This window comes from Brachyhypopomus gauderio, unplaced genomic scaffold (genome assembly GCF_052324685.1).
Source record: "Brachyhypopomus gauderio isolate BG-103 unplaced genomic scaffold, BGAUD_0.2 sc74, whole genome shotgun sequence".
In the NCBI taxonomy this organism is placed as follows: Eukaryota; Metazoa; Chordata; class Actinopteri; order Gymnotiformes; family Hypopomidae; genus Brachyhypopomus; species Brachyhypopomus gauderio.
In genome coordinates this window covers 675434-701876 of record NW_027506895.1, presented here as the reverse complement: position 1 = coordinate 701876, position 26443 = coordinate 675434, and the positions used below count along the sequence as shown (strand labels likewise).

Sequence of the window (26443 nt, the reverse complement as noted above, 5' to 3'; positions counted from 1 at the left end):
AGATATGTGTGTGTGTGTGTGTGTGTGTGTGTGTGTGTGTGTGTGTCTGCTGTATTGCTGTTCTTATGCCCTTGTCACAAATAAAGAACAGCCAACACTTTAATTTCATACAAAGATCCAAGAATGTTCAATCCCAAGCAGTGCTAACGGTCCACTGCACTGTGGGTCAGAGGTCACTCACTGCCTCCTTCCATGTAGGAATAAAAGACTCACAGCTTATTTAAGAGCACAAGAGAGAGAGAGAGAGAGAGAGAGAGAGAGAGAGACAGACAGGAGAGATGGGGTGATGAATCGAAGCTGTGTGTGTGTGTGTGTGTGTGTTGGGGGGCAGTGTCCCTCATACTTTGAGGTCACGGTGGATGATGGGAGATTTGCGCTGGTGGAGTCGTGCCACTGCCTCACACACGTCACAGAAGATGTGCAGAACCTCCTGCTCACTGAAGCCCGTCTGCAGACGCTGGTTCATCAGGTTCACCACCTGACCACCTGGGGGGGAACGCACGTGCGCGCACACACACACACATACACACATACACACACACACACACACACACGATGATTTATTACCAAAACACTGGGAATAAAGCACCCTTAGGTCTGTATGCCGTGAAGCACTCTAAATGAATTTGTCAGTTGATGTGCTCTGCAATGCATTCTGGGACATGCCCCTCTGATTAGGGCATACGTCTTGCAGGACACTGTGGCGTATCATTAAGGGATAAGAGTCCCAGTGCACTAGATCATTTCTGTAATGGAAGACACTAGAGTGGCGGAGACTACGCTGAGAGGACTTATTACGAGAGGATGATTCAGGAGACGCGGTGTGAATAAGACAGAAGGAGGCTGCTGTGGGGAGGAGGCTGTGTACCTCTGCAGAAATCCATCAGGATAAGAACCTCCCAAACGTCCCCTGAACCTACTGCTGTGATGGTAGCGTCCAGGAAGGCCACTATGTTTTTGTGGCCCGCCAGATCCCTCTGTAGAAAGACAGACAGATAGACACACACACACACACACACACACACACACACACACACACACACACACACACACACACACACACACACACACACACACACACACACACACACACACACAGCGTAGCTCAGCACTAACGACCTACAGGACTGCCGCAGGATTAAACAGCTGAAAGTGCTGAGTTGTCATGGTTGCAGCGGCACCGGCTGTAACTTGCTGGAGCAGCTACACCCGACGCCAAGCTCCACCCACAACGCCCACCTCCCCTCTCCCACCGGCCACGCCCACCACCCCTCTCCCACCGGCCACGCCAACCAGCCACGACCACCTCCCCTTTCCCACTAGCTACGCCCACCACCCCTCCCCACCCGCGACGCCTACCTCCCCTCTCCCACTGGCCATGCCCACCTCCCCCTCTCCCACCGGCCACACCCACCTCCCCTCTCCCACCAGCCACGCCCACCTCCCCCTCTCCCACCAGCCACGCCCACCTCCCCCTCTCCCACCAGCCACGCCCACCTGCCCTCTCCCACCAGCCACGCCCACCTGCCCTCTCCCACCAGCCACGCCCACCTGCCCTCTCCCACCATGGCTGCAGCCTCCCTACGATGGGGTGTGATGGGGGGTGAAGGGCGGAGGTGAGGGGGGGGGGGGGGGGGGTGGTTGGGGAGGAGAGGGGGGAGGGGTTGTGAGGACACGTAGCGGGAAAACCGAACCAGTGTTCCAAAAGAGTGTGAAAAGAAGGCGTCTCTGTTACGGACGAGCGAGGGTCCCCAGATGCGGCTCCTTACAACGCCAAACAACAGCCTCTTTCTCTCGCCACTGACTACTGCTGTTCTTACCGGACAACTGGTGTCTGTGAACAGGGTCCCAGTAACTCACTCACACTCTGTGCTACTACGTGTTTGATTTAGTGCAAATAAAAGAAGCCATTTCATTCAGCGCGAGTACTACTTCCAAATCAGTTGCCCCAGAAGCGGTGAGCTATTTGTTTTGTTTGTTTTAAATCTTTATTCTTCATCCCCCCCCGCCATCTCCTCAGATATGTGTGTTGCTAATTTTGACCCATGAGGTGGGTCTTCCCTTGTATAAGGAGTGGGGAAATCACTGTGTCTTTCTAGGCTGTCAATCACACAACATCGTTAGTAAACTAACTACAAAGTTCTGGTCATGTGACCCAACGGGCATCTGTGATTGGCTGGCATTGCTCTGACTGACAGGAAGACTCCTTCGAGAGTTAATGATGAGTAATTCTGTGCATCCATGGCCGCTGAGGACCCCCCCCCCCATCAGCTCCTCCGTCCCCACAATGAGACGTCCTTCAGGCAGAGTGCGCAAGCACACACACACACACACACACACACACACACACACACACACACACACACACACACACACACAGAGTGAACATGTGAAGTTCTCACCATGATGTGGATCTCTCTCTGGCAGACTTGAAGGTCGTATTCGTTGTTCACGTACATCCTCTTCAGAGCGCACCGCGAGCCCTGATGGGTACGTACCAGGAACACAATGGCGAAGCCACCTGGGGAAAGAGAAGCAGGAGATCTTAGCTTCACATCCCCCTACACTGCGTTCACACAGCAGGGAAACGTGGCCCAAATCAGATTATTTTTGGTAAAATCCAAATTTTGTGTCAGGCTGTTCACAAGATTGTTGTAATCACACACTAATCTGAACAGATCACACTCGTAATCCTAAATCCTAAAAGAACAACGCTTCACATGGGGCGCGCTCATCCAGATCAAAATGTAAACAATCAAAATAAGTCAACAGTGACAAACACACAACTAACGCAAACTCGATGTGCAGTGAAGGCTGACTGCAAATTCAAAATCAAACATGAGAGGAAGGAAACACAAGAGAGAAGAACGCCAAGATCTTAATGATGGCGTCATTTCACCCGCCAAATGACCATGAGGCCTGTTAGCTCACTGTCCTGCCCCTGAAAGCTCGCCTCACTGAAAGCTCGTCTCACTGAAAGCTCGCCTCACTGAAAGCTCATCTCACTGCTGTCACACCTTCCCCACAGTACAACATTATAACAAATGTTGAGCTGGACTGACACACAAGTCATGAATTCCCATCTGGCTGTTGAGTCGCATTGCCACATATCACATGCATATCAGATTTCAGTACCAGTGACCCAAAACCAGAACTAAAACTGAGAACTGAAGATTCTCCTACTGACATTCAAATGACAAATGTCATATATGGAGAAAAATACTTTTTGGGCCACTCTTACCAGCTGTGTGAGCATTCCACAGAGAGTGAGTCAAGAAACCCAATCACCTCCCAGCTCCTCCCACAGCCCCTCCCACAACGCCACCTCCCTCAGTCACGATGCCTTGAACAAGCTCAGATCCTGATCAGAAGCGAAGAAACGGGGCTGCACCCAGACGGACACATACACAAACATCACCATAATATCAAGGAGCAGGACTGAGTAGGTAAGGGAGTAGAGATAATTAAATGGTCTCCTTCGTACTTTGTACTGCAGAGGCTACTATTCAGGAGGCTTAAAAACAGTCGATTACAGTTAACAGGCATGTTATTGTTGTAACAAAAACATGACGTCGCTGCATTTTTGTCCTTGTTGCCATAGCCACCGATCCGGGATGATGTAAAGTGAGGCATGAGAGGCCGTGGTGACGGAGCCACGGAGGGTAACATGCAGGCTTGACAAGTGCTGAATGCTCGTGAGAGGCGGGTGTTTTGGAGGACACGCCCACCTGCCCGCCCACTCGTTGCCCCACCCACCTGCCTGCCCCTGAGCTGTCCACGCGAGCCTGAGTCACGAAAATATCTGAACATCCCAGCGAGGTCAGAAATCGGCCAGTTAAGCATTGCTTACTCACTGTGCCCTGAACTCAGGATTTATGAGTATTTACTTTACTTTATTATTATGTTGAAGAACAAGTGGGGGGGAGAGAACACCTAAACAGAGAAAACACATAAACGGAGGACAAGTTCCAGGTCAAGCTCCTCCTGCAGTAACGTCCCCCGTGTCTCCTCTTCGGTCAGACATGCCTGGTCAAGGCCTCTGCCGTCCCCTCCGGCTCTCCTGTCCTTCTGTCTCCGTCTCTCCATCCAGATGCATTTGCGTCCAGCTCCATGTGATCCCTGTCCCGGCCCTGTCTGTTCTCACAGTCCAGCAGTACCCTCGCCTCAAACTACACCACCTCCCTCCCCCCTCCTCACACACACACACACACACACACACACACACTAACTATGCATATCCCAGTCCCGGGTGAACCTCAGGTTCAAAGGTGAAGTCTCCGACATCCCCAGCGATCCCATGTGAAACGTAGTCCATGTAGTCAGTGTGTGTCCATCATACAACCTGGGGTACATCTACACACCAGCCATTGGTCTGTGCACGTGTGTGTGTGTATGATCACATCACATTTTGTATGATCACCTTTGAGATTTAAAATTATACTAGGACTTGTCTAGGGCATCATAAATTACATTCACACACACACACACACACACACACACACACACACACACACACACACACACACACACACACACACACACACACACACACACACACACACACACACACACACACACACACACACACACACACACACACACACACACACAGAGGAAGGGCATCCATGTTCTTTTTTCAGAGAGCAATGAGAGTAGTGTGCAGCCCTGGGCAATGAGTCACATTAAGACCTGGTCTGCTTACACAAGCAAACACAAACACACACACACACACACACCACCCCAACGCACGCACGCACGCATGCACAACACACACACACACACACAACGGTGTGAAGTAAATTTATCATCATGGTGAGAAGACTTATGTAATAGTCTATAAATATCAGCTCATGGCTTGTTTATATGGCTTCATACAAAGAAGCCCTAAGAGCCTCCTGTTACTGTGTACAGACGTGTGTGTGTGTGTGTGTGTGTGTGTGTCCTTCTTAGTGGTGTCATGCTGAGTGGATGGGAGCGAAGACAATTTCTAGCAGACTCCACCCACATTTCCAGGTGACAGTAAGAGGAAGCAGGAGACTTACAATGTCAATCACTCACATCTAGCCAATCAAGGAACGACACAAACCAGGATTTACTTCAGTCACCACATGATCCAGTGAGCACTGAGCAACCCCAGTCAGCAATCCTCAGTGAAAGAGCACCAACAGAAGTCAACAGATAAAGATATTTACAGCCTTACAGTGGGAACTATAAGATAAAATCCAACAAAATCTGAACGGTGTGTTTGTACACACACACACACACACACACACACACACACAGTGACTCGGATCCCTCTGGGACTTAGTTAAATTTGAACTGTCTGCCCTACTGGAGAGGAGATATCACTTCCTTTCTTTCACTCACACTCCTCCTGTGTGTGTGTGTGTGTTTTAAAGTACAGTTTAAAGTCTGTTTCAGCAGCACCACCCTCAAGTTGCAAGGCGAGCCACCTGCTAACAGTGAAAGTTAATAGCAACCTCTGAGCACCAGGGATGTTACACACCTCAGTGGGCACACAGGCCCACCTAACTTCACTGCGTGTAAGGTAATCCCAGTCAGAGGAGGGAGGGCTCCGGTCAAACCCCTCCTCCTCTTCACTGCTCCTTTATGACATCATGTGGAGTGCTAACCAATAGGATGAGAGAGCTTTACATAAGAGCTTCCGAAATCGACAGGACAATCCTTTCCTTTACAATGCCTTCGTAGGAGAGTCTGGAATAACATCACAACATGATCTTTCCTTGCTGCTGTCATTTTCTTGTCATTTGGTCATTCAGTATACTACTGCAATCTGAGGAGGGTTTCCAATAAAACCTGCATGACTGTACCATTATTTTCCTCCACAGCTCCTCGCTATGCTTCAGGACTAAACACGCACATACACACACAGGTTGGGGACTGACAGATGGTGGCCATCAGTGACAGACAGTAATGAATAAATCAGTTGTTGACCATCTATTATTCACACACACACACACACACACACATACACACACACACACACACACACACACACACACACACACACACACACACACACACACACACACACACACACACACACACACACACTTCATTTGTTCTTCACAAAACCTGCCCTATCCATTAGGCTTGACGCTAATTTACAAATGAAATCATCTCAGGACAAAATACTTCAGTGAGGCAGCTGTACTGTGTAGAGCGGGTTCGGAGCGGAGCAGAGGTCCTGAAGGCCCGTGTGGTATCATGTGGAGCTGTGCGGGTCTCGGGACTTTCGGTCTAACATGGGCCCCTGCTATCATCACACACAGCCACCATCATATTAAAAAGTACCAAGAGACACATGATACATGTTTACAGCCACAGGGGTCAGAAGGGTAATCCATCTCCTCCTCCTCCTACTCCTCCTCCTCCTCCTCCTCTTCATCATAATCTACCTTTACCTTTAATCTACTTAACTTCAGAATGCCTTGGGAGAAGATTAGCCAGCTGTTTAGACTTCTATACTGTTGCTATGGTAATCGTTTATGAAAAATGCCCACGGTATTACAATACAATACTAACAATTCTACTACTACTAATAGTAATGGGAAATGTATTTAATAGTGGATAAGCAGAAGAGCTCTTTTTATGGTAACATTTAAGATTTTGCCATGTAGTATGCAGATAGGGCAGGGACCCTGAGGGGTCCGGTGTGCAGGTAGAGGTCAGGGGTCAAGGGTCAGGTGTGCAGGTAGGGGTCAGACCCTGAGGGGTCAGGTGTGCAGGTAGGGTCAGACTCTGAGGGGTCAGGTGTGCAGGTAGGGGTCAGACCATGACTGGTCAGATCACAGTGCAGCTGAAGCTCAGAGAGGAAGCACTATATGTTCTGAACAGAACCACACGGGCCAGCGTGTCACCTAGCTGAACAGAACCACACGGGCCAGCGTGTCACCTAGCTGAACAGAACCACACAGACCAGGGTGTCACCTAGCTGAACAGAACCACACAGTCCAGCGTGTCACCTAGCTGAACAGAACCACACAGACCAGCGTGTCACCTAGCTGAACAGAACCACACAGACCAGGGTGTCACCTAGCTGAACAGAACCACACAGACCAGCGTGTCACCTAGCTGAACAGAACCACATGGGCCAGCGTGTCACCTAGCTGAACAGAACCACACAGACCAGGGTGTCACCTAGCTGAACAGAACCACACGGGCCAGCTGGCTGTCCTCTGCTGAGTTTCACACTAGCTAGGCGAGTAACTAGCAGTCTCACACTATTCGCTACTGTTACAGTACAGTCAAGGAGGAAAAGTAGGCCTTGCTTACACTGACTGTGTGTGTGTGTGTGTGTGTGTGTGTGTGTGAGAGAGAGAGAGAGAGAGAGAGAGAGAGAGAGAGAGAGAGAGAGAGAGAGAGAGAGAGAGAGACACACACACACAAGAAGAGAGCTACAAAGTAAAGGTACAGAGAGGTCTATGAAATCTGATCCGCATCATTCATCCTGGGAGAACACCACGAACATTCTGCCTGGTACCTTTATTACGGCTATGAATAGCCACTATAATGCAACAGAGATTGCCTGGAGGAGAATAGGAGCACGTATGTGTGTGTGTGTGTGTGTGTGTGTGTGTGTGTGTGTGTGTGTGTGCGCGCGCACGCGTGGGTGTGTAAAATGAGCTACATAAATTCCTGATGGCCACACAAGAACAGCATGGCCAAGAGATCATCTTCCTCGCTGGGCAAGTGGTCAAAGCCACCACACTTGCACGCTTGCACACTTGCAGCTGTTGGGCACAGAGTCCAGAGACCGTTAGAAGCACCGTGACGTTCAGCCACATCTCCGCCCCATTCCATCACAGGAGGCATGTGGTTCTCCTGTGGCCAGAGCCTAGAAAACCATGGCCATCCACCCTGCAATTAGCCTGTGTAGTCATTACTAAAGGTGCAACGGATAAGCAAAGCATCAAAACACACACACACACACACACACACACACACACACACACACACACACACACAAACTTAAAAAGAGAATCCAAACTGAAGTTTTAACCTGATGAGCTGATATCTGCCTCTTCCTGGAACCGTTCACATGCTATATATGATTTTATATTAGGCGGGTCAGGTTCTTGTATTATTTATAGCTCAAGATCACTTTATAAGACATTTATGGTCTGCCCAAGGACATGGCACTTCTCAACCTTTTGTTTTTAAACAATTCTGGCTCTTGATGCAAAATAATCTGTACAGTATGGGACACATTAAACTAAACTTAATAATCCAAAATCAACTGAACATTTTATTTATTAATTCCCCTCACGTTGTGTTGCATTCGAGTCTCGTAGTGCATCTCACATTGTAAGTTTCAGCACTGATACTTACGGTTACTGATACATGCTCAGTGTCTGGGTTAAGGGTATTTTTGGGCTCTAGCCTATTTGTGCTAGCTAAGGAATCACCGAGTAGCCAACTGAAGCACTTTTGTACGTCTCTCCATATAAGAATTCCTGCTGAACGCCAGTTGTGTAAAATGTACATGTGAGGACACCAGTGATGTGAAGCCCATGACTCCTGAGGAGGGATTAACAGCAGGATGCATCACCCTGAAGCTGGGTGTCCATCTTCTCTATGAGCTAAAACAGGTCAAATATCACTCGCTTTTGAACACGTCACCGCGACCCTCCTGCTCTGGAGGCCCAAGAGGTCAATGTTAACAACAGAGTTACATCTGACTAGCAAAGCAGTCTGACGGGAGGCTTGCGTTAACAAGAGTTTTGAGTTTGGTCTGTCCGCACAGTGAGGCCAACACATCTGCTACAGTCACGACACCTAAGAATTCCAGTGAAGTCATCGAGATCCTGAAACCTCCGTGCCTGTCTTACGAATTCCTAATGACACAATAAGAATTCCTAACGACACAATAAGAATTCCTAACGGCAATACGAATTCCTAATGACACAATATGGATTCCTAATGACACAACCTACCACTATATTTACGGCTTCCCTAAGTACAAGGTTGAATAATTAGCCAGAACAGATGAACATGGGACTGGAACTGAAGCAGCGGTATGTCCCATCACCCTCTCATCTCATCAGCTGCTGGAGACTTTATGGTAACGAAAGTGACTCCTGTGCCCGGTGTGTGTTTTTGCATCTCACGTTTTTTTCATTTTGGTGCAAGGTGCATCAGATAAAGGAATCCGATAAACACATTAATGAGAACGTCACACGTGCAGAGGCCTCTAAAGCTCTTTAATGCGGGGGAAACCCAAACTTGTGTGGATTAACACACATTAAAGAATGTCTGGCACGGACCTCGGGCTGCTGGCCCATTGTTGAGGGAGCGGAGAGGAACACATTGTGGCCAGAACGCTGTGTACCTCGCATATTTATTTAGTGCACATGTAATGCTTTAAACGTAGGAGTTGTGCAGCTGTGTCTCTCCTCTGCCTTATTAGTGTTCGAATGTACAGTCTCTTCCAGACTCATTTCACTAAGAGAGGGTCCCTGTGTCATGGGGGATCTCCCGGGTGAAGTGGTACATCAGATCCCTGTGGGGTGTCCACACTGCACCAACCACTGGCTTGACCTGCACTGGCACGAGAAAGAGAGACTGTAGCTGACTAGATCACCAAACAGACAGACCGTTGTGGCGGTCAGGGCAAGGACACAGCCCTGAGGGGACACAGCCCTGAGGGGACACGGCCCCCTGTAGATGTTTTAGCTATAGCTGCTCAGCTGTTGAGTTTGCTGTATATGGTCTGTGCAGTTGTCTCTTCTGCAGTTTATGAGACTTTGGAATGTTTTAGTCACAGTCACATATTTTCATTTTATCTTTTGTTATCTTCCCACCATTTCCTCCACAGAACAGTTTTCTTTTCTGTTTGTTTGTCTGTTTAAAGACTTCACCTTGCAATAAATGAGCTGTCCTTGAGTAGAAATGTCATTCTCCGATTCTTCTTCCATTCAGACATTAGACGACATCAAAATTCGACACAAATTCTTTTTCACTCTATAAAATTTACACACGGTTCCTTAAAACCTCAGACACAGGCCGTGAGTCATGGCGAAAAATTCTGCTCACACACAGATAGCAGCGCAGCTGAAGGCGTCTCATTTGGACTCCTCATAGACTGATGACAAAACCAGTCAACTGCTGCTCCCCAACCCAACGCGACAGCCATCTATCACACACACGTCACGGTTAATCAGGGGTGTGCCTATACTAGCAATAAACATGGCTGTTGGTAAAACAGCTTAAAATAAAACAAAATTACTTATGACCAGATTAGCACAATGTACAGCTGTCTCCTTTTAGACTGTACTCGAGTTATTACTTTTTAATGTAACATTTGGTCCATAAACACACACACACACACACACACAACAGAATGTTATTATTATTTTGAAATCTACACATCTTACCTTCCGCTACCGTTTCCTCCACGGTTACTTGATACCGGCCGATGGTGAAAACCTTCCCAATGAAGGAACCACCGCTGGACGAACCCGTGCTACCTCCACCAACTCCCGAACCGGGCCCCGAACTCACCATTTCCCGTCGAGAATCGAAAAACTTCTTCATCGTCACTCGTACGGGACAGTTTATATCAGTTATATAACATGAATCACAAGCCCGAGGATCCGCGCAACATCCACCAGTTTTAAAGACGGCGCTAATTCAAAGTCGGAGGACATGCACTGAAGGTGCGGCGCAGAAGAGTGTGGTGAAGATCTCCAGCTCTAATGGAGAGCAGCTGTCAAGTTCACGCAGTAGCTAAATAATAAATACCGCTGGATCAATGTGAGAAAATGACAGGTCCGTGAAACAAACTGAGACGGTCTGCTGAGACAGTCAAACGAACAGACCGCTCCAGATGTTCAACTCTTCGCTATTTAGGTGGCGGCGTTTGCAGAGCGGTCCGTGTGGCTGGTCTACTTCTTGGGCGAGTCACGAGTCCAAACATCGCTCGCCTCGTTATTTAGGGGCCCAGCGAGCAGATATCCTGGAGATCCGATAAAGACAACACGTAGAAGAGGCGTTGGTGTCAATACTGTGTTTACTGGTACAGGGGAAGCCATGCGATCTCTCCAAGTCTTCAGTAAATTAGGGAGCAGAAGGTCTTCATTGAAGTCACTTGCAAGCAAACGATCTCTGCCAACGATCTCAACTTAACACTGCTGAGACATAACACTGCTGCCGTTCACAGACTGCTCACGATTCGTTATTAAAACGTCTAGTATAACCATTAACTGTCCTGACTTGCATCCACGGTTGGTGCCTCACGTCTCCAGAGTGGATGTTATCCCTCCGTCATTGATTCGTCTATGATCCTCAAGAAAATACAGACGGACACGCACGACCCAAAAACCAGGAAATGCAGGCTCTCTAGAAACTGGCGACAAAGCATATGGCTCGCCTTGCTTTCTCTTATAACGATCACCAAACCGTCAGATGCAGTGCTGCAGCATATGGAAAACGACTAGACTGCACTATGAAAATATCGAAGTAATAATGATCGACAGTGATCCGAAGCCGGAGTGGACTACAACGTCCACGCAGCATATCTGGTCATTGTAGTCCTCAATACGTCCTGACGTCAGCGGGCAGCCTTGGGGTTTTTTTTTTTTTTTTTTTTTTTTTTGATCGAGGACGGGTAGTGTGCTGTAGTTTTTAGTTTTTTTAATTAAACAAATAATTCGGTTGTAAATTCGTCCATATAAAATACATTTTCAGTGTTTTATGAAACATTTCATATGATATTTTGATGTAGGAAGCGATAAGCAGGAGTAATATTTCACATACATGTATAGAACAATAACGTGGGCTAAGATATACTGTACGTGTTTTTAGAAATATATGAAATTATGATGGTTACATTATTACAGACATATCGTTTAAACTTTATGCAGTATATATGCTGTAATGTCCCACAAGAAATGCATTCTGGTGCGCCCCCTGCTGGAAGCACCAGGTCCCTGAACCTTTCAACGGCCTGTGATCGAGGTTGAAGCACAAACGATTCAGTTACAGACACATGCACTGTCATTGCAGCGCACTCTGAACTAACTCCATGTGTCGATTTGCAAGGCTAAATTTGACTTCTTCTCGGGCAGTTTAAAATGTTCGATATACGTTTGAAATCTGCTGCGGTTTGAAAATGGTGCTGATATATCTTTTATTTATTTATAGAAACAAGTCTGCTGTGAGCACCTTTGTATGGTTTTTATCAGCTTTGTTTTGAATGGGTACTGCATTTTTGCTTATTACATACCTTTTGAAATCATAGATTAACGGTTAGTTTCCAGATTATATTTTTATATAAATGCAAATGAATCGTGCCATTTATAGTAGGCTATAAGATTAGCCTGCCAGTCGTACTGTTTGTTCATGCCTTACTGCATAAACTTAACACCTGCGCTTAATAGGCCTACATGTATGTTTCTTAATATACATGTATGTATTTTAATGAATGCATTTACGTTCATTAACATTAACTTGCTAGGAAAAAGAGTATTGTGCTTTTTGTTCTGCTTCTGTGTGTGTTAGCCAATGATTCCAACACTCTTTTACACTATCGTGGGAATTATACAGTATGTTCATATTTCAGTCATACTCATCTGTTGTGCACTATAACCACTATGCTTTGAAATGTGGAAATCTGCACTGACCTCTGACCTTTACAGAGTCATATGATGCACCTGATTGACAGGTCTTGGCAAGATTAACGTTCGATCTGCTACCTCTTTGATGACTTTGTGTTGACCCTCATTCCAGTGCCCTAACAGTACAGACATGGGTGACTAGGAGAAGAGTTATGTCTCATTATGTCATTATGTAATGTCAGGGGGTTGTTATGTCATTATGATAAGGCATACAAGCAGTAAACAAGATGATAATCACCAAGAAAACACTTAAGCGCTTGCTGAAGTAGTCTAGGTATCTACAGGAAGGAAAACAGCTGTTTTCCCACACCATATCTAAACTCAGTCACAAAGTTCTCTACAAGTTCCCTGCCTACAAGACGCACAAGCTGTCTGAGGTCTCCATGAATCTCCCTGAGAAGATCTGACCCCAACAACGAGCTCCTGGAGATTCTTTACTGCGCTGATCAGATGTTCATTTGTTACTCATGTGTAATGGATGAGCACAGCAGTAATAGATAGTCTCAGCTGCAGGAGAGAGAGTGGAGAAGCAGGTAAACACTGCTGTAGATCCCAGGACACTTCCAGCGGACATTTGCTCTGGTCTGCGTGACCGTTTCAGCTGTGGTCACGCTCACCCAATTCACACCATTAAGCGCCACTGTAACTTGTGGATATTTTGTTCAAACTACCACTGAGTCATAGGAACTTTCTTCTATTTTGTCATATTTGATTCAGCCAGATGGTGGAGCTAGTCTGTGCCTGGTCTGTAACTATTCTGTTCTATGTTGGTCTGGTACTTCTGAGGTTTTTCTCCTAACCACTGCCAATTCCTGAAAACTTTCTTTAAACTACTAGTGTCGAGTTCAAACTCAGTCTTTTCTAGCATTTCTAACATTGAAATCTGTATTGTTGTTGCCTCATGAAGAACGTCACGGCCAGCTGACCACAGAAGCACACAGGTTCACTAGTGTCCACGTGACCATGTGTGAACCTCGACTGCTTCACACTACTGGCACTCGTTTGTTGACATATTCAGCTCAACCCCTCAAGTCAAGTCAAGTGGCTTTTTATTGTCGTTACATCTCAGTACAGGTACACAGTGTAGCGAAATTTACAACACAGATCAACAGTACAACAGACAACATAAAGTGCGGCAGGGTAACAGTACAATGTACAAAATATGCAGCATGGAGCAATCTCACAACAAAACACTACAATAAATACAATAAATGTATACAATAAAAAGATGTGTCAACACAATTGGGTAAGAATAATAAAACATATGTATGATTGGTGTTCTCCTTAACAGAAGAGGAGGCACAGTAGATAGGGGTAGTGGAAAAATACAGGGGGAGAGTGAGACAGAGTGAGGTTCTAACTGAGGAGCAGACACACAGATAAGGGAGTGGACTGAATGTCATAGTGTTCTGTCTGAGGGTCACAGACAGTAAATCACAAATTCCCTTACACCATGTATACAATTGTTGAGAATTTATTTGTTAGGAAAATAATTTATTTAGAACACATGATTTAAAGGTGATACTTAAAGGAAACATTATTAAGTTAGTTAAATCTCAAATTGGTTTTAAGATTAAAAGTTCGTGTGTCAGATAAAACCAGTCTGCCTATGCAATTCTTGCCTCTACATGCTTCCTTAAATTGGATGGGGAATTTTTGGAGGAAGAAATAATTTTTTTTTCAAAATGCACTTGAAAACCTCGACTACTTCAAAAAAATTGCTCAAATAAGGCCATGGATTGTGTGGCGCGTTACAATCAGTAGATTAATCTATTTTTTAAGTAGGTTTTTTTTTTCAAATAGGTATGTTGTTACGTTACCGTTGAACTGTAAGCTAGTGCGCTTGCAGCGCTGTTGAATCGAACGTTGACTGGTGCACGTGCTTTTGCTTTGTATTTCTTTTGTTTTGACGTTACTTTGTAACGACAGATTTCGCATAATGTAGTGAAGTAAAAGTAGTTTAAAAAGTACAACTTAAGTACAATAACGAATTTGCTACTGTCCACCACTGATTTCTGGTGTATATATGAAATGATTTTGCTAACATCACTCTACTTCTTGGTCTGTAACTTGCTGGGCTTTTCTTTACATTATCTATCCAGCACAGGCCAGAAAATGGTGCAGGTTCCAGGCCACTTCCTCCAGCTAACAGCAGGTATCTCTACAAAAAAAGGTGATAAACATCATAATTATTTTAGTTGTAGGAAACAAACAAGTTAGCAAATTATACATCATGAACACCAACATGCAGAATATAAACATGGACTATTACAATAAATCGAGTCAATCGGGATTTTTTCTGGAACTCCTGTGATCTACCACTGGACAACAATATGGAGACACTCCAAGCTATCCCCGCTAACTTCTTAGGGGAGCTAGAACTGGACAGTGTTTGTTAGTAAACAGATTCCGCTTCGCGGTCGATCGATCGCCGGTGGTTGTCGCCAGAGCTAACTAGTAACTCACTGAATCATAGATATGGATCAGAGGTTCATAAATAGTTTTTTTTTTCGACGTGAGAAATCGGATGTGTGGCGTGTGAGCGTGTGAAGACGGTCAATTGCATGTGTCTCACTCTCAATGCGTGAGAGTTGGCAACCCTGAGTGTGATTCCAGAATGGAGGGAGAGAGATGACTGCAATGGGAGTTTCTTAGTTCTCCATAATGAACTCCAACAGGAAACAAAGCAGTGACGAGCAGGCTGAACCGCTAAAGCTGAAAGCAGCATACCAGGAGCACGTACTCATAGCACAGACTCAGCAGTGAGACTCAACCAAAGTACAGCATCCGATGCAGACACCTGTGAACTTAATGTAGGGGAGAACAGAACCAGGAATGGGGAAAGGTGGTGTGTATGCAAATGGGTGTTCTGAATTCCTACAGTGAGTCATAGCCACTCCCTTAGAGAGAACACTTACAGTTCTGGAAAAACGAAAGTCCAAATGTTTTTTCTCACTCACACTCTTTCGTTTTCTCTGTCTATCCAGCCTTTGAGTGCATTAAAATGGCAGAAGCTATCCTCACAACTCAGGATTTGTTCAACTGCCCAGTCTGTCTGGATTTGCTGACGGATCCGGTGACTATTCCCTGTGGACACAGTTTCTGTCGGGGATGTATCAATGACTGCTGGGATCAGGATGATCAGAAGGGATCCTACAGCTGCCCCCAGTGCAGACACAGCTTCACACCAAGACCTGTTCTCAACAAGAACACCATGCTGGCTGAACTGACTGACAAACTGAGGAAGACGAAACTCCAAGATGTTGTGCCTGTTGACTCTTCTGTTGGACCTGGAGATGTGGAGTGTGACGTCTGCACTGAGAGAAAACGCAAAGCTGTCAAGTCCTGCCTGACATGTCTGCTGTCCTTCTGTGAAGCACATGTTCAGAATCATTATGAATCTCCTGCGTACAAGAAACACAAACTGATTGAGGCCTCGATGAATCTCCAGGAAAAGATCTGTGCTCAACATGACAGACTCCTGGAGGTCTTCTGTCGTAGAGATAAGAAGCTCATGTGTCTTCTGTGCATGGACTCTCACACTAATCATGAGGTGGTCTCAGCTAAAGCAGAACGAAATGCAAAGCAGGTAAGAACTGAGGAACTACGATGAATGACTTTGTGAACCACTGGCGATCTTTGAAAAGTTTACTGATTTTTCAATTAAAAACATAACATTACAATTTAACCAAAGATCAAAACTAACTGATTAAGTACTTGTAATGATGCAGAGTCAGGAGGCGTACACAATCACTGCAGAGAACTACATTTATTTAAATCAGAGGCGGGGCCAACTCCTGTGACCTCAACCTTACCAACACATATCTCATGAGTTCAGCATGGCATATTGATCAAACATTCACACAAAATCCTACACAGAATCACACACACTGACCCAAGGACAGCAATAACCACTCAGACAACAGTAATAGAAAAGTAACAAATTCAGATCACAATGTCTAACAACTGACAAGCAAGACATACGGAGAACATCGCAAAAGCTTAAGTATAAGTATCATACAGAAAGAACAACCAAACAACACAGGCGAGACTGAAGACACATTACAACTAAACCAAAAAAAGACATAATACATACGGAGGATAAGTAAACAGCATAGACCAGACTATAAAAGCATTTACTTATACCAACATAAGAAATTCAACAAACAACCTGAATAGACAAGGATGACACAGAGATACAAACTAGAAGTTCAAACAGATCTTGACAACTCAAAACAAGACTGATCATGGAAGGCCTAGAAACTGGAATAACAAGGAGGCAGAAGAACAAAATAACAGACATGAACCAACCTAACAAAATAGACCCACAAGGAAAGCATGAACTCACACAGACTATATTACAAACTAATCACAACCCAAATAACTTAAAACAGCTGATAGGAATAACATTGGGCAGGGATTAACAACAGGGGAGTGACAAATCATAACAATTCAACCAAAGGAAAACTAAGGAGGGAACGAAGGCAGAATACCCACAAAGGGGGCGGAGCTAAACGTTACTGTACTAAACAGGATAATGTTGGGCTTCACATCTAAGCTCGCATGGTTAATCCTAAAGCAGCTCAAAAGCGCAGTGAAATTTATCTACAAAAACATTTATTTACAAAAAATTAATGGATTATCAATCTGTTTACTAGAGTTGATTTGTTACAATATGGTAATGGCACAAATCAACACATTCAGCAGAGCAAATATAAGGATCAGTGTGTTGTGTACATGATGGGAAGCAGAGGATAGCAGACAGATGTAAACCTGTGAGGTTTATTAGAAAGTAGCTCCTGGGGAACAGGGAGAAATACACAATTCAGACTCAGTGTCGATACGGTCCGGGTCAGGATTAAACAAGTAGCAGTAGAAACAGGGCAAACGTACAGAGGGGCTAATCTGAGAAAGGAAAACAGTGCACAAAACCATAAAGGGAAAGCAGAAAGGAAAAGCCCGCTCGGAATGCCGTCCAACAATGGTAGGCAATACTTTGCAAGGAGGGTTGGCAGTTTAAATACATGACGTGATGAAACATTTGTAAGTCAATACTCACGGGAGGAGGAGATAGTGAGGTGATGCTGGGCATTCTGGGGGCTGTAGTCTTCTTGGTAGGGCTGTATGACAATTAGACAAGAAATGTCTGAAGTCTTCATATTGCATTTAGAAAAAACATTATTTTTTAAACAAATGTAAATAGATATAAGATGAGATATCAAAACCCTTGGGTCAAACCATTAGACACCAAACCATGGGCACCTCCCATCATCTGGATTCTGCTGAATTAAGCTCATAACACCTCCAATAGCTACTATTGACATGTAGTGTCCCAGATCCATTACGTTATGACAAGTTATAACATTAGAACCAGCTGCCTTATATTGTGCAGGTCCCTCTCACACCACGAAAACAGCTGATTTATCAAGGGACTGACTCCACAAAGTCCCTGATGGTGCCCTATGGTATCTGGCACCAAGATGTTAGGAGTAGATCCTTTATGTCTTTGAGTCATTTAAGTTACAAGGCGGGGCATCCATGCTTTATCAGATTGAGATCTATGGAATTTGGAAGCCAAGTCAACTTTGAACCATTACGTTACTCCAGGGGTGGCCAACCCGTCATAGACCAAGAGCCACTTTTCTTACTGTGTTACGGCAAAGAGCCACATCGTACATGGGCGAGTGTAATCTGTTGAGCGGGGGGGGTGGGGGGGGCGAGTGTAAATTATTAGCTGTGAAGACAGTCAAATGCGTGTTTTCCACTATGCCGGTTTTAAAAGTATTAGCGGCTCGCTAGGCTTGTAAACAAACCGCGCACCACGAAGATGTAGCAGTGTGTCGCCCTTTTAGTGCAGGTGAGCCCGCGGACCGTCTGGGGAGCCGCATGAAACCAGGCAAAGAGCCGCATGCGGCTCGCGAGCCGCGTGTTGGCCATCCCTGCCTTACTCGAACAATATTTGTAGTGTGGTGCATATACTTGCCGAAAGTCACTGCCATAGGGAATGTAATTGTCATACATGTCACGGTCGGGAGGCCGGGTCGCCACCAGAGGGCGCGTGTTCCCGTTCGTCATCACTCACAACACACGCCCCCGAGCACTAAACCACTCCTACCGTCCCGTTCACCTGAGTACTAGCACCTGTTCCCCATTAGGTTGTGCACCCTTTTAATTCCCGCAGGTTGTTCGGTCTCTTGCTGCACATTGCCCCACTGGAGTATCCACGCTGGACCTCTCTCCGCTGCCGCTACCTTTGCGTGCTTGTCCTTTGCTTAAAGAAGTGCTAAAACTGTCTGTTTGCAGTGCTGTTTTTGTTTGCCTTTTCTATAAATCCTATGGATAATAAACTTCCTCAGTTTCAACCCTCGCCTCCGGCCGCCTCTGTCTCCGCGTCTGAGACGTCACAATACACACTTGGATTGTAATAATTTGTAGGGAGTTGGTGCATGTCAAAGTAACATCTTCACAAAAAAAAAAAAAAAAAAAAAAAATATATATATATATATATATATATATATATATATATATATATATATATATATATATATATATTACATTACAATGGCTGTGGCAGAGGCCTGGGGAATTAAAGAAAAAGTCTACCATCTTAAATGGTATTAAAAACATCTTCTGATTTACTTCAGTTCTTCTTATTCTTCCAATATCCTGAGCAAAGCTTCCAAAATTAAAGAATTTCCAGTGTTCTGAAAGTGTTTCCAGTGTTGCTCTGTTTTCTGCACTCATCTATTGGTCTATGTAGTAGACTGGTGGAAATATATATATACTTGATTGTGAAGTGAATTTAACATCTGCCTTGTTTGTCTAGACAAAGTTGCAGAAAATGCAACAGGACAACACAGCAAGAATCAAGCAGGGAGAGCGAAAAACAAAGATGTTAAAAGAAGCTATGACATTTCTCCAGGTGACTACAGAATAAAGAGGAAAGCTGGTTGCTGGGGAACTGGTGGCTTTTCCAGACAGAATCATTCAGATCTTTTCTCCTGTCAGGTAGTGAGATGCTCCATGTCTGAGTATTTCTCTCTCTGTGTTTCTGTGTCTCCTAACAGTGCTCAGCGCAGACAGCAGTGGAGGAGAGTGAGAAGCTGTTTACTGAGCTGATTGAGTCAGTTAAGAAAATACAGTCACAGGTGAAAGAGCTGATCAGAGCTCAGGAAATAACTGAATTGAATCACATTGAAGAACTTGTGAGGAACGTGGAGCAGGAGATCACTGATCTGAGGAGGAGAGACGCTGAGCTGGAGAAGCTATCACTTACAGATGATGACATCCTCTTCCTCCAGGTAACATTCACTTACTGTATGTTCTTCCTTCTGAAACGGAGCTCCTCTTCACTAATCTTCTCATTTGCTGGTTGTCTCATCTATCTACAGAGCTTCCCCTCTGCCGTTTCTGTGGTTCCTGTAGATATATCCATTATCAACACCAAGCCCACATTTTATTTAGAATTTGTGAAGAAAATTGGCACTGAGTTCATCGGATGTGTTAATAAACTGAACAAATTGGATCTGGTCAAAAACACAGGTCAAGGTATGACAAAAAGCCTTAACACATTTATTTGTTGTAAAGATGCTCCTGTATCATTTTCATAAATGAAGTGTAAATGAATAGTGCGGGATTATTATATTTTTGGCAACAAAAAGCAGGAGGGGAGCAAATAAGAAGATTTAAGTATTTTAATTTTTCATTCAATAGTTCACGTTATCTCACCATGGGAACCAAAGACCAGAGAGGAGTTTTTGAAATGTGAGTACTAGGAATGCACAAACTAATATAGGTGGACTTCCTAATACATTTTACATTCAATATGAATGCATAGATAATATGATAGAGCAATTCATTTAACAGTAATTATATATTACATGTAAATACATTTATGAACAAACCTATTTATAAAATGTACAGGTGAATTTCACCAACACTTTTCCTAAAGGAACATCCCTTTCATCTCTTTTAGCATGCAGAAAAAGTTTGTTCGCACTTCCTTCTTTTATACATGACATTCTAGTAATGGAATAATAAACTTTGGGTCACAGAAATTCTGAAAACATATTTGGATTATGAATACATAAGAAACAGATGGTGAAGGCAGCAACCACACCATCCTCTCACGGCAGGGGGATTTCCTTTAAACATGGCCAAACTTGGTGTCCTCTTGATACTATCCCACTTCTGAAATAATTTGAATGAAGGCTGATTGCAACCACCACACCCCAGGTTCAAACCTTAGTCTTCCAGGCACTTAATATGTTTTCTGATAACTAGACTAAAGAGCCAGCTCACTGGCTTTTGTTACAAAGATAAAATCTTTGTTAAATAGTTATTGATTTAAAAAAAGAAATGTCATTTCTGTCACATCTGACATTCAAACCCTCTCCACTCCCAAGATACTCTTCCCTGTCCGCTCCCGAGACACTCAAACCCTCTCCCTTTCTTTGCAACAGTATTTCACACCCCAAGTCTTCCTTTTCTCATTGCTCACCCTGTCTGGCTAGGCTTCCCAGAACTCTTGGCCAGGTTCACAAAGCACCTCCATCCACTATTCCTGTAACAAACATAACTGAAGGCATAACCTGCAAAAAAGAAGGAAATTGTACTAAAATCATTAACATGGTTGTATCTCCCCCCCTTCAGATTCCTGTAATCTCACATTAAACCCAGATACGAGAAGAGGAGAACTTACGATATCAAATCACTACAAGAGAGCATCAGTAACACCTCAGTTATATCATGGCTTAAAGCAACAGTACCAGTATGAGGTCATATGTAATGAGGGTCTGTCTGAACGTTGTTACTGGGAGGTTGAGATAAATGGGGATGTTTCAGTAATGCTCTCGTATGACAATAACTGGAACATTTTTGCCAATCTTGGAATTGGAACCAGCATAAAGGATCGCTTTTGGATGCTATGTTCCTCTGTTCAGTCCTCTAGAATAGGAGTATATCTGGATCACAAGGCAGGAATTCTGGCCTTTTACAGTGTCTCTAACAACATAGAGCTCCTCCAGAAAATCTATGATAAATTCACTAAACCCCTCTACCCCAGGTTCTGTCTAAAAACTAATCAGAGTTATGTTCAACTTATTGATCTTGACAGGGCTGGCAATCTGCAGTGGTGACCTGCAGCTGTCTGTCTGTCCCTTATTTAATGAAGGCAGCCATTTTGGTGGAGGTTTCTATTCTTTGCTTTGTGTGCGCAGGTTCTTGGGTTTGTGTGATGGTGCAAGTTAGCCCATCACTGAACCATGGACACAAAACAGAACTGCTGATATAGAGGGAGTTACTTATCCCAGCAGGGATGGATCCACCTGCAGGGGTGACGAGAGTCCCTAGTAAATAGTAAAGTCAAATCAAATATATTTGTATAGCGCTTTTTATATTTTTATATAAAGCTTTTTAAATATCATTAAAACACATTATTGTTTTGGGATAGTGGTTGGGGACACTATATATGTATGTATGTATCTGTATCTGTGAAATGTGTTTTATGTCTAGTCTATAGGACGTCCCTTGTGAGGGAAGTTGGTTTAGCCGGGGGCGGGGCTATAAGTATAAAAAGCCTAGTCAGGCGTATGGGGGAGATTAGTAGTGATGGCAAAAGTGGGGCTTTTGGGAGATCGAATCAAATGAACCAATTGATTCGGAAAATGATTCGATCTTGTGAAACGTTCGAATCATCACACGCCACAGTGACATCTAGTGGGCAACCAGGGCCTAAATCCACAACATCATAACAGAAACAGAAGTAATGTGTTTTTTAATGAAAATTGACATGAAATATTCCCCCAAAGCATATTGTGTTCCTAAATAAATTTTAGTCATGAAAAGAGGGTTGTTTTAATTATGTCATTAAGATGTATTTTTCATAATGATACACTGTTAGTCAGTGGATTGATATAGCTGACATTATTCATTTTACATTGCAAGGTACGGAAATGCTTGTGTAATCCTTTATTTATTAAACATTACAAGTATTCAGTTGTAATCACAACTGATTACAAGTAATTAGTAAACATTCTGATCTCAGACCAGCTGCTTGAACTTAAATGCGGACTAAAACGGGAAAAGATTTGAAACGTTTCAAAACTGCGTGACATAACGAAACCTGTTTTTGGAACAGTCAAGTGACTTTCCCCTTTTGATACAGACTTCGAAACAATGTTTCGAAATACCGTGATTCAAATGAATCGATTCAGTTCGATTTCGCATTTTGAGTTTGACACCACTAGAGATTAGTGATGGCAAAAGTGGGACTTTTGGGAGATCGAATCATATGAACCAATTGATTCGGAAAATGATTCAATCTTGTGAAACGTTCGAATCATTACATGCCACAGTGACATCTAGTGGACAATCAGGGCCTAAATTCACAACTGGACACTGGAGTGGCCCAACCTTTGCCAAAATGCAGTCATACCTGCCACGTACCAAAGCATTTCTAAAAGGCAGAGGTTGGCAGGTGTGATAAGCCCTTCTTACCTCCAGTGTTATGTAAATGAGGCGTGTCTCAGGTCTGGGTGGTTGCTGCTTCAATACACACCTTTGGATGCCTGCCACAAGAGACTGCAAGCTCTCTTGCAAGAAGTCACAAAGTCAGAAGTCACAAACGTAATATTTGAATTATAGTGGCATATAAGTGGCTGTGATAAAGCGTGACCCTGAACCCCTCAGGTGTGTAGGAGGAGGGGGTTGCACTCTATGGGTAGTGTCGGGCGAGGGCCTTGTGGCCTGGAATAGATCCGTACAAGAGGTCGAAACTTTGCCTTTTTCCTTTGCACATTTATTTTAGACGCCTACAGCTATATACATATTTACAACGCGCGTTCATGGAAAGAAATAAAACAATATTAAATTGAGTCCTCTTAATCAGAGTCTACAGATCGGTGACTGCAAAGTCACATCGATCCCGTCATCACATACATTTCGAGCCTGCTCTCCCGGGCTCGTTTTCCTACTCTACTAATTACACCGCATTATATTCTATAAGCCCCTCCCACAGAACATTCCATTCCTGCTACCGGTACAACGGGGACAAAGAATATAAAACATTCTAATTGCTATCAACATACGATTGAATAAACAGCTTTAGTCACATCTTTTCATGTTATGACATTGTTCCATTTTACATAGTTTCACTTCACATGTGCACATGCATATGCAATCACCTCCATACAGTTTTAAGTTCATCCCTCCTCTTCTGCAGAGGTTGCACCTGCCCAGGTAAGTAAAAGCCTGATTTTTACACTCCTACTCTTTTAGTCGGATGGATACAGACTGGTCACAGGTAAGTATACTTATAAATCATAATCACAATCATAATCATAACCATGTCTATTGGTGATGTGTAGGTGTATAGGTCTACATCATCACAGTGGCATATTGATTATTCAAAATGGCACTGAATTTTTTAACCTTATTTTCAGTAGTTTTTGTCTTTTGAAAAACTGCCAATAGGTAAAGATATTTTTACATATATTTATACAAAGAACCCTCAGCTACTTGAAATAGAATTATAATCTTGAGCAATTTTTACTTATCAAGATGGAACTTTTTACAGTGTGTCTCTTCCAAAAACACAACAGCCATAACCGGCAAACAAAAATAGGACATTTAGGACATCTTACCAGAAGAGATTTCAGTCACTACTCTCTTTTTTTGCCCCCCCCCCCATCTTTGGAGGACAACTTTATTTTATGTAAGAATCAAAAGAAAACAATTCTGTAAAATACTGTACAATAGTGATAAAAATAATTGGGGTTAGGTGGGCCATACAGAGAAAAGAGGAGGAGAAAAAAGAGGGTCAGTGTTCAGTGTTCATGGTCAGCCACTGCAACAATATAACAAGAAACATAACAATATCACAGAATCATAAACTATAAGCTTATGTACATACAGTCAATAGACTCAGCACATTTATAAATTCTCTAAGCACACCTGGCACTGCCACATCATCTCCTTTCTCCACTTGCCACATGTGAACTTACTACAAGAAACACAACGATTAGTGGCACGGTTACCCTTGCAGCAACACTTAACCTGGCACAACGCCCTTTCCCCTGTGTCAGGTGTGGGTGGTTGCTGCTGAACGTTTTCCTTACACACCTCCTTGGCTGCCAAATGAGCCTGTGCAAGCTCTCTTGCAAGCTTCACCAAGAAGTCCGCCCGTCTCCCTTTTACCCCAGTGCATGCATGAAAATGCATATATCCATTCAGGCATGAAATGTTAATCATGTTATAAAACACAGCGACCGGCCAACGCCGTGTTCCTGAACATACAGTGTACTTTCCTACCATCTGGTCCATGATATCCACACCACATTTTAGGCTGTTGTAGTCGGTGATTGTGTTTGGCTTTTTTTTCAGTCTCCTCAAGGGGAGGCCAGGGTTTTTTCTTCTCTACATCTGAGTCAATGAATCCACATATTTCACACCATCACCCACTCCCCGTCTACCTATAAGTGGCTGCATGTGCATAACAAAGGGTGGCCTAATGGGATGCAAATGTCCCCAGAACTGCCCCCTGGTGGAGGCCAGGTAGAAAAAGTTTGGAATTAAAATGCTGGGAGTCCTAGTGTAACAGAAACACAAGTAATGTGTTTTAAATTAAATATGACATGAAATATTCCCCCATACCATATTTGCTTGCTTTCTCTCTCTCCCTCCCTCCCTCCATTTCACACTGTCCTCCCTTATGTCGTTATGTTCTCCTGGTTCTTAGTGTTGACTTGTACACGTTTGACTTGTAACTCCCGCGGTAGCCCAACTAAATAGAACCCCACCCAAAAAACCCACCCCAAAAAACACACCCCGCCACCCCAGAATTTTTACCCGAGGCTGGATTTTCAAACAAGCCCAATTTGGCGTGAAAACCACGCATCTGCTCCACACATCTGAACAATCACACGCAGCTTTCAATTAATAATGTAAAACACTGAGAAAAAAGGTTATATCCACTTTTTTTGTGGAAACAGGCAGGCAATTCGCCAAGCTGTATTGTGTTCTATTTTGGTGCTATTTTGTGATAATTTAATAATTGGTTATAATAAAAGTTTTATTTATAAAGCATTGTTATGCAGTATTTTTACTCATCACAAGTGCTTAACAATGTCAATAATAAAACAAAATGTTATAAAATTAGGTTTAAGCTATCAATTAATTAATAATGTAAAATATATATGGGGAGCCGTTTGGGAGCAGAAAGAGCCGGCTCTCCACAGTAAGAAGAGCCATTAGAACCGCATCTCAAAATAGAGCCGAAAATCCCATCACTATCCCTCACCCTCTCTTGCTCTCCCTCACTGCTTTGTTCGGGTTCCGTCTCAGGCAGGCTCACTGGCTTTGAGGGGAGTCGTGAGGGAGCCGCGGGGAGACACAGGGCAGGACGCTCCCCCCCCCGCGCTGTCGTGAGGCTCACGTGCTTCAGTCCTGCTCAGCGGACCATGTGCTGTGTTAATCCAGCTGTAGGATTATGAGTAATAATGAAACTCCTCAGCTAACGCCGCTGGTCCCCCTCAGATTATCATGGTTTAGTCTTGAGAGAGAGAAAGGGGGGAGAGGGGGAGAGAGAGAGTGAGTGAGAGAGGAGGGGAGAGAGGGTTTGGGGTGATGAATGAAGTACAGGAGATTGATTGGATATTGGGGGGGAAATACATGTACATTTGTTAATATCCATTATGGTGGTACTGAGTATTTATTCTACAGCTGCTAACGCAACATTATTATTGTGTATTATCATCTGTACTGTTGAACTATTATAGAATATAATTTCACTGCTTCATCTTTACATC

General features: G+C 44.0%; 2 protein-coding genes and 1 long non-coding RNA gene across 9 annotated transcripts in view; 1 reads left to right on the top strand and 2 right to left on the bottom strand.

Annotated features, from left to right (window-relative positions):
- aak1a (AP2 associated kinase 1a) overlaps positions 1-11557 on the bottom strand; it is a 29640-nt gene extending 18083 nt beyond the window's left edge. For 5 of the 6 annotated variants that reach the window (XM_076990280.1, XM_076990281.1, XM_076990282.1 and 2 more), the window contains exons 1-4: positions 10398-11557; positions 2403-2521; positions 869-977; positions 344-486 (exon numbers count right to left, since the gene is read on the bottom strand). In XM_076990280.1, the coding sequence (XP_076846395.1) occupies positions 344-486; positions 869-977; positions 2403-2521; positions 10398-10557 (531 nt within the window). In that variant the 5' untranslated portion in view covers positions 10558-11557. The remainder of the gene's footprint in view (positions 1-343; positions 487-868; positions 978-2402; positions 2522-10397) is intronic. The other variant, XM_076990285.1, reaches the window with a different exon arrangement.
- A 4015-nt stretch (positions 11558-15572) lies between these two features.
- LOC143491367 (E3 ubiquitin/ISG15 ligase TRIM25-like) lies at positions 15573-22501 on the top strand. Of its 2 annotated transcripts, XM_076990286.1 has the most exons (6): positions 15573-16227; positions 19465-19560; positions 19706-19939; positions 20030-20186; positions 20352-20402; positions 21291-22501. In XM_076990286.1, exons 1-6 carry the CDS (start codon positions 15643-15645, stop codon positions 21773-21775), a joined length of 1608 nt encoding a protein of 535 aa, XP_076846401.1. In that variant the 5' UTR covers positions 15573-15642; the 3' UTR covers positions 21776-22501. The 2 variants fall into 2 exon arrangements, with proteins under 2 accessions (XP_076846401.1, XP_076846402.1); XM_076990287.1 differs by lacking the exon at positions 19465-19560.
- Positions 16401-18697, bottom strand: LOC143491369 (uncharacterized). Its single transcript, XR_013125182.1, has 3 exons — positions 18622-18697; positions 17698-17758; positions 16401-17437 (listed from the first exon to the last, which is right to left on the bottom strand). It is a non-coding gene; the product is annotated as an uncharacterized LOC143491369 (long non-coding RNA).
- Positions 22502-26443: the final 3942 nt, after the last annotated feature.

Excerpts from the sequence above, each read along its gene's own strand:
- LOC143491367 (XM_076990286.1), top strand. The coding sequence starts at position 15,643 with ATGGCAGAAGCTATCCTCACAACTCAGGATTTGTTCAACTGCCCAGTC. Across the intron at positions 19,561-19,705 it reads AAGCTATGACATTTCTCCAG|TGCTCAGCGCAGACAGCAGT; the intron begins GTGACTACAGAA and ends GTCTCCTAACAG. Across the intron at positions 20,403-21,290 it reads CAGAGAGGAGTTTTTGAAAT|ATTCCTGTAATCTCACATTA; the intron begins GTGAGTACTAGG and ends CCCCCCCTTCAG.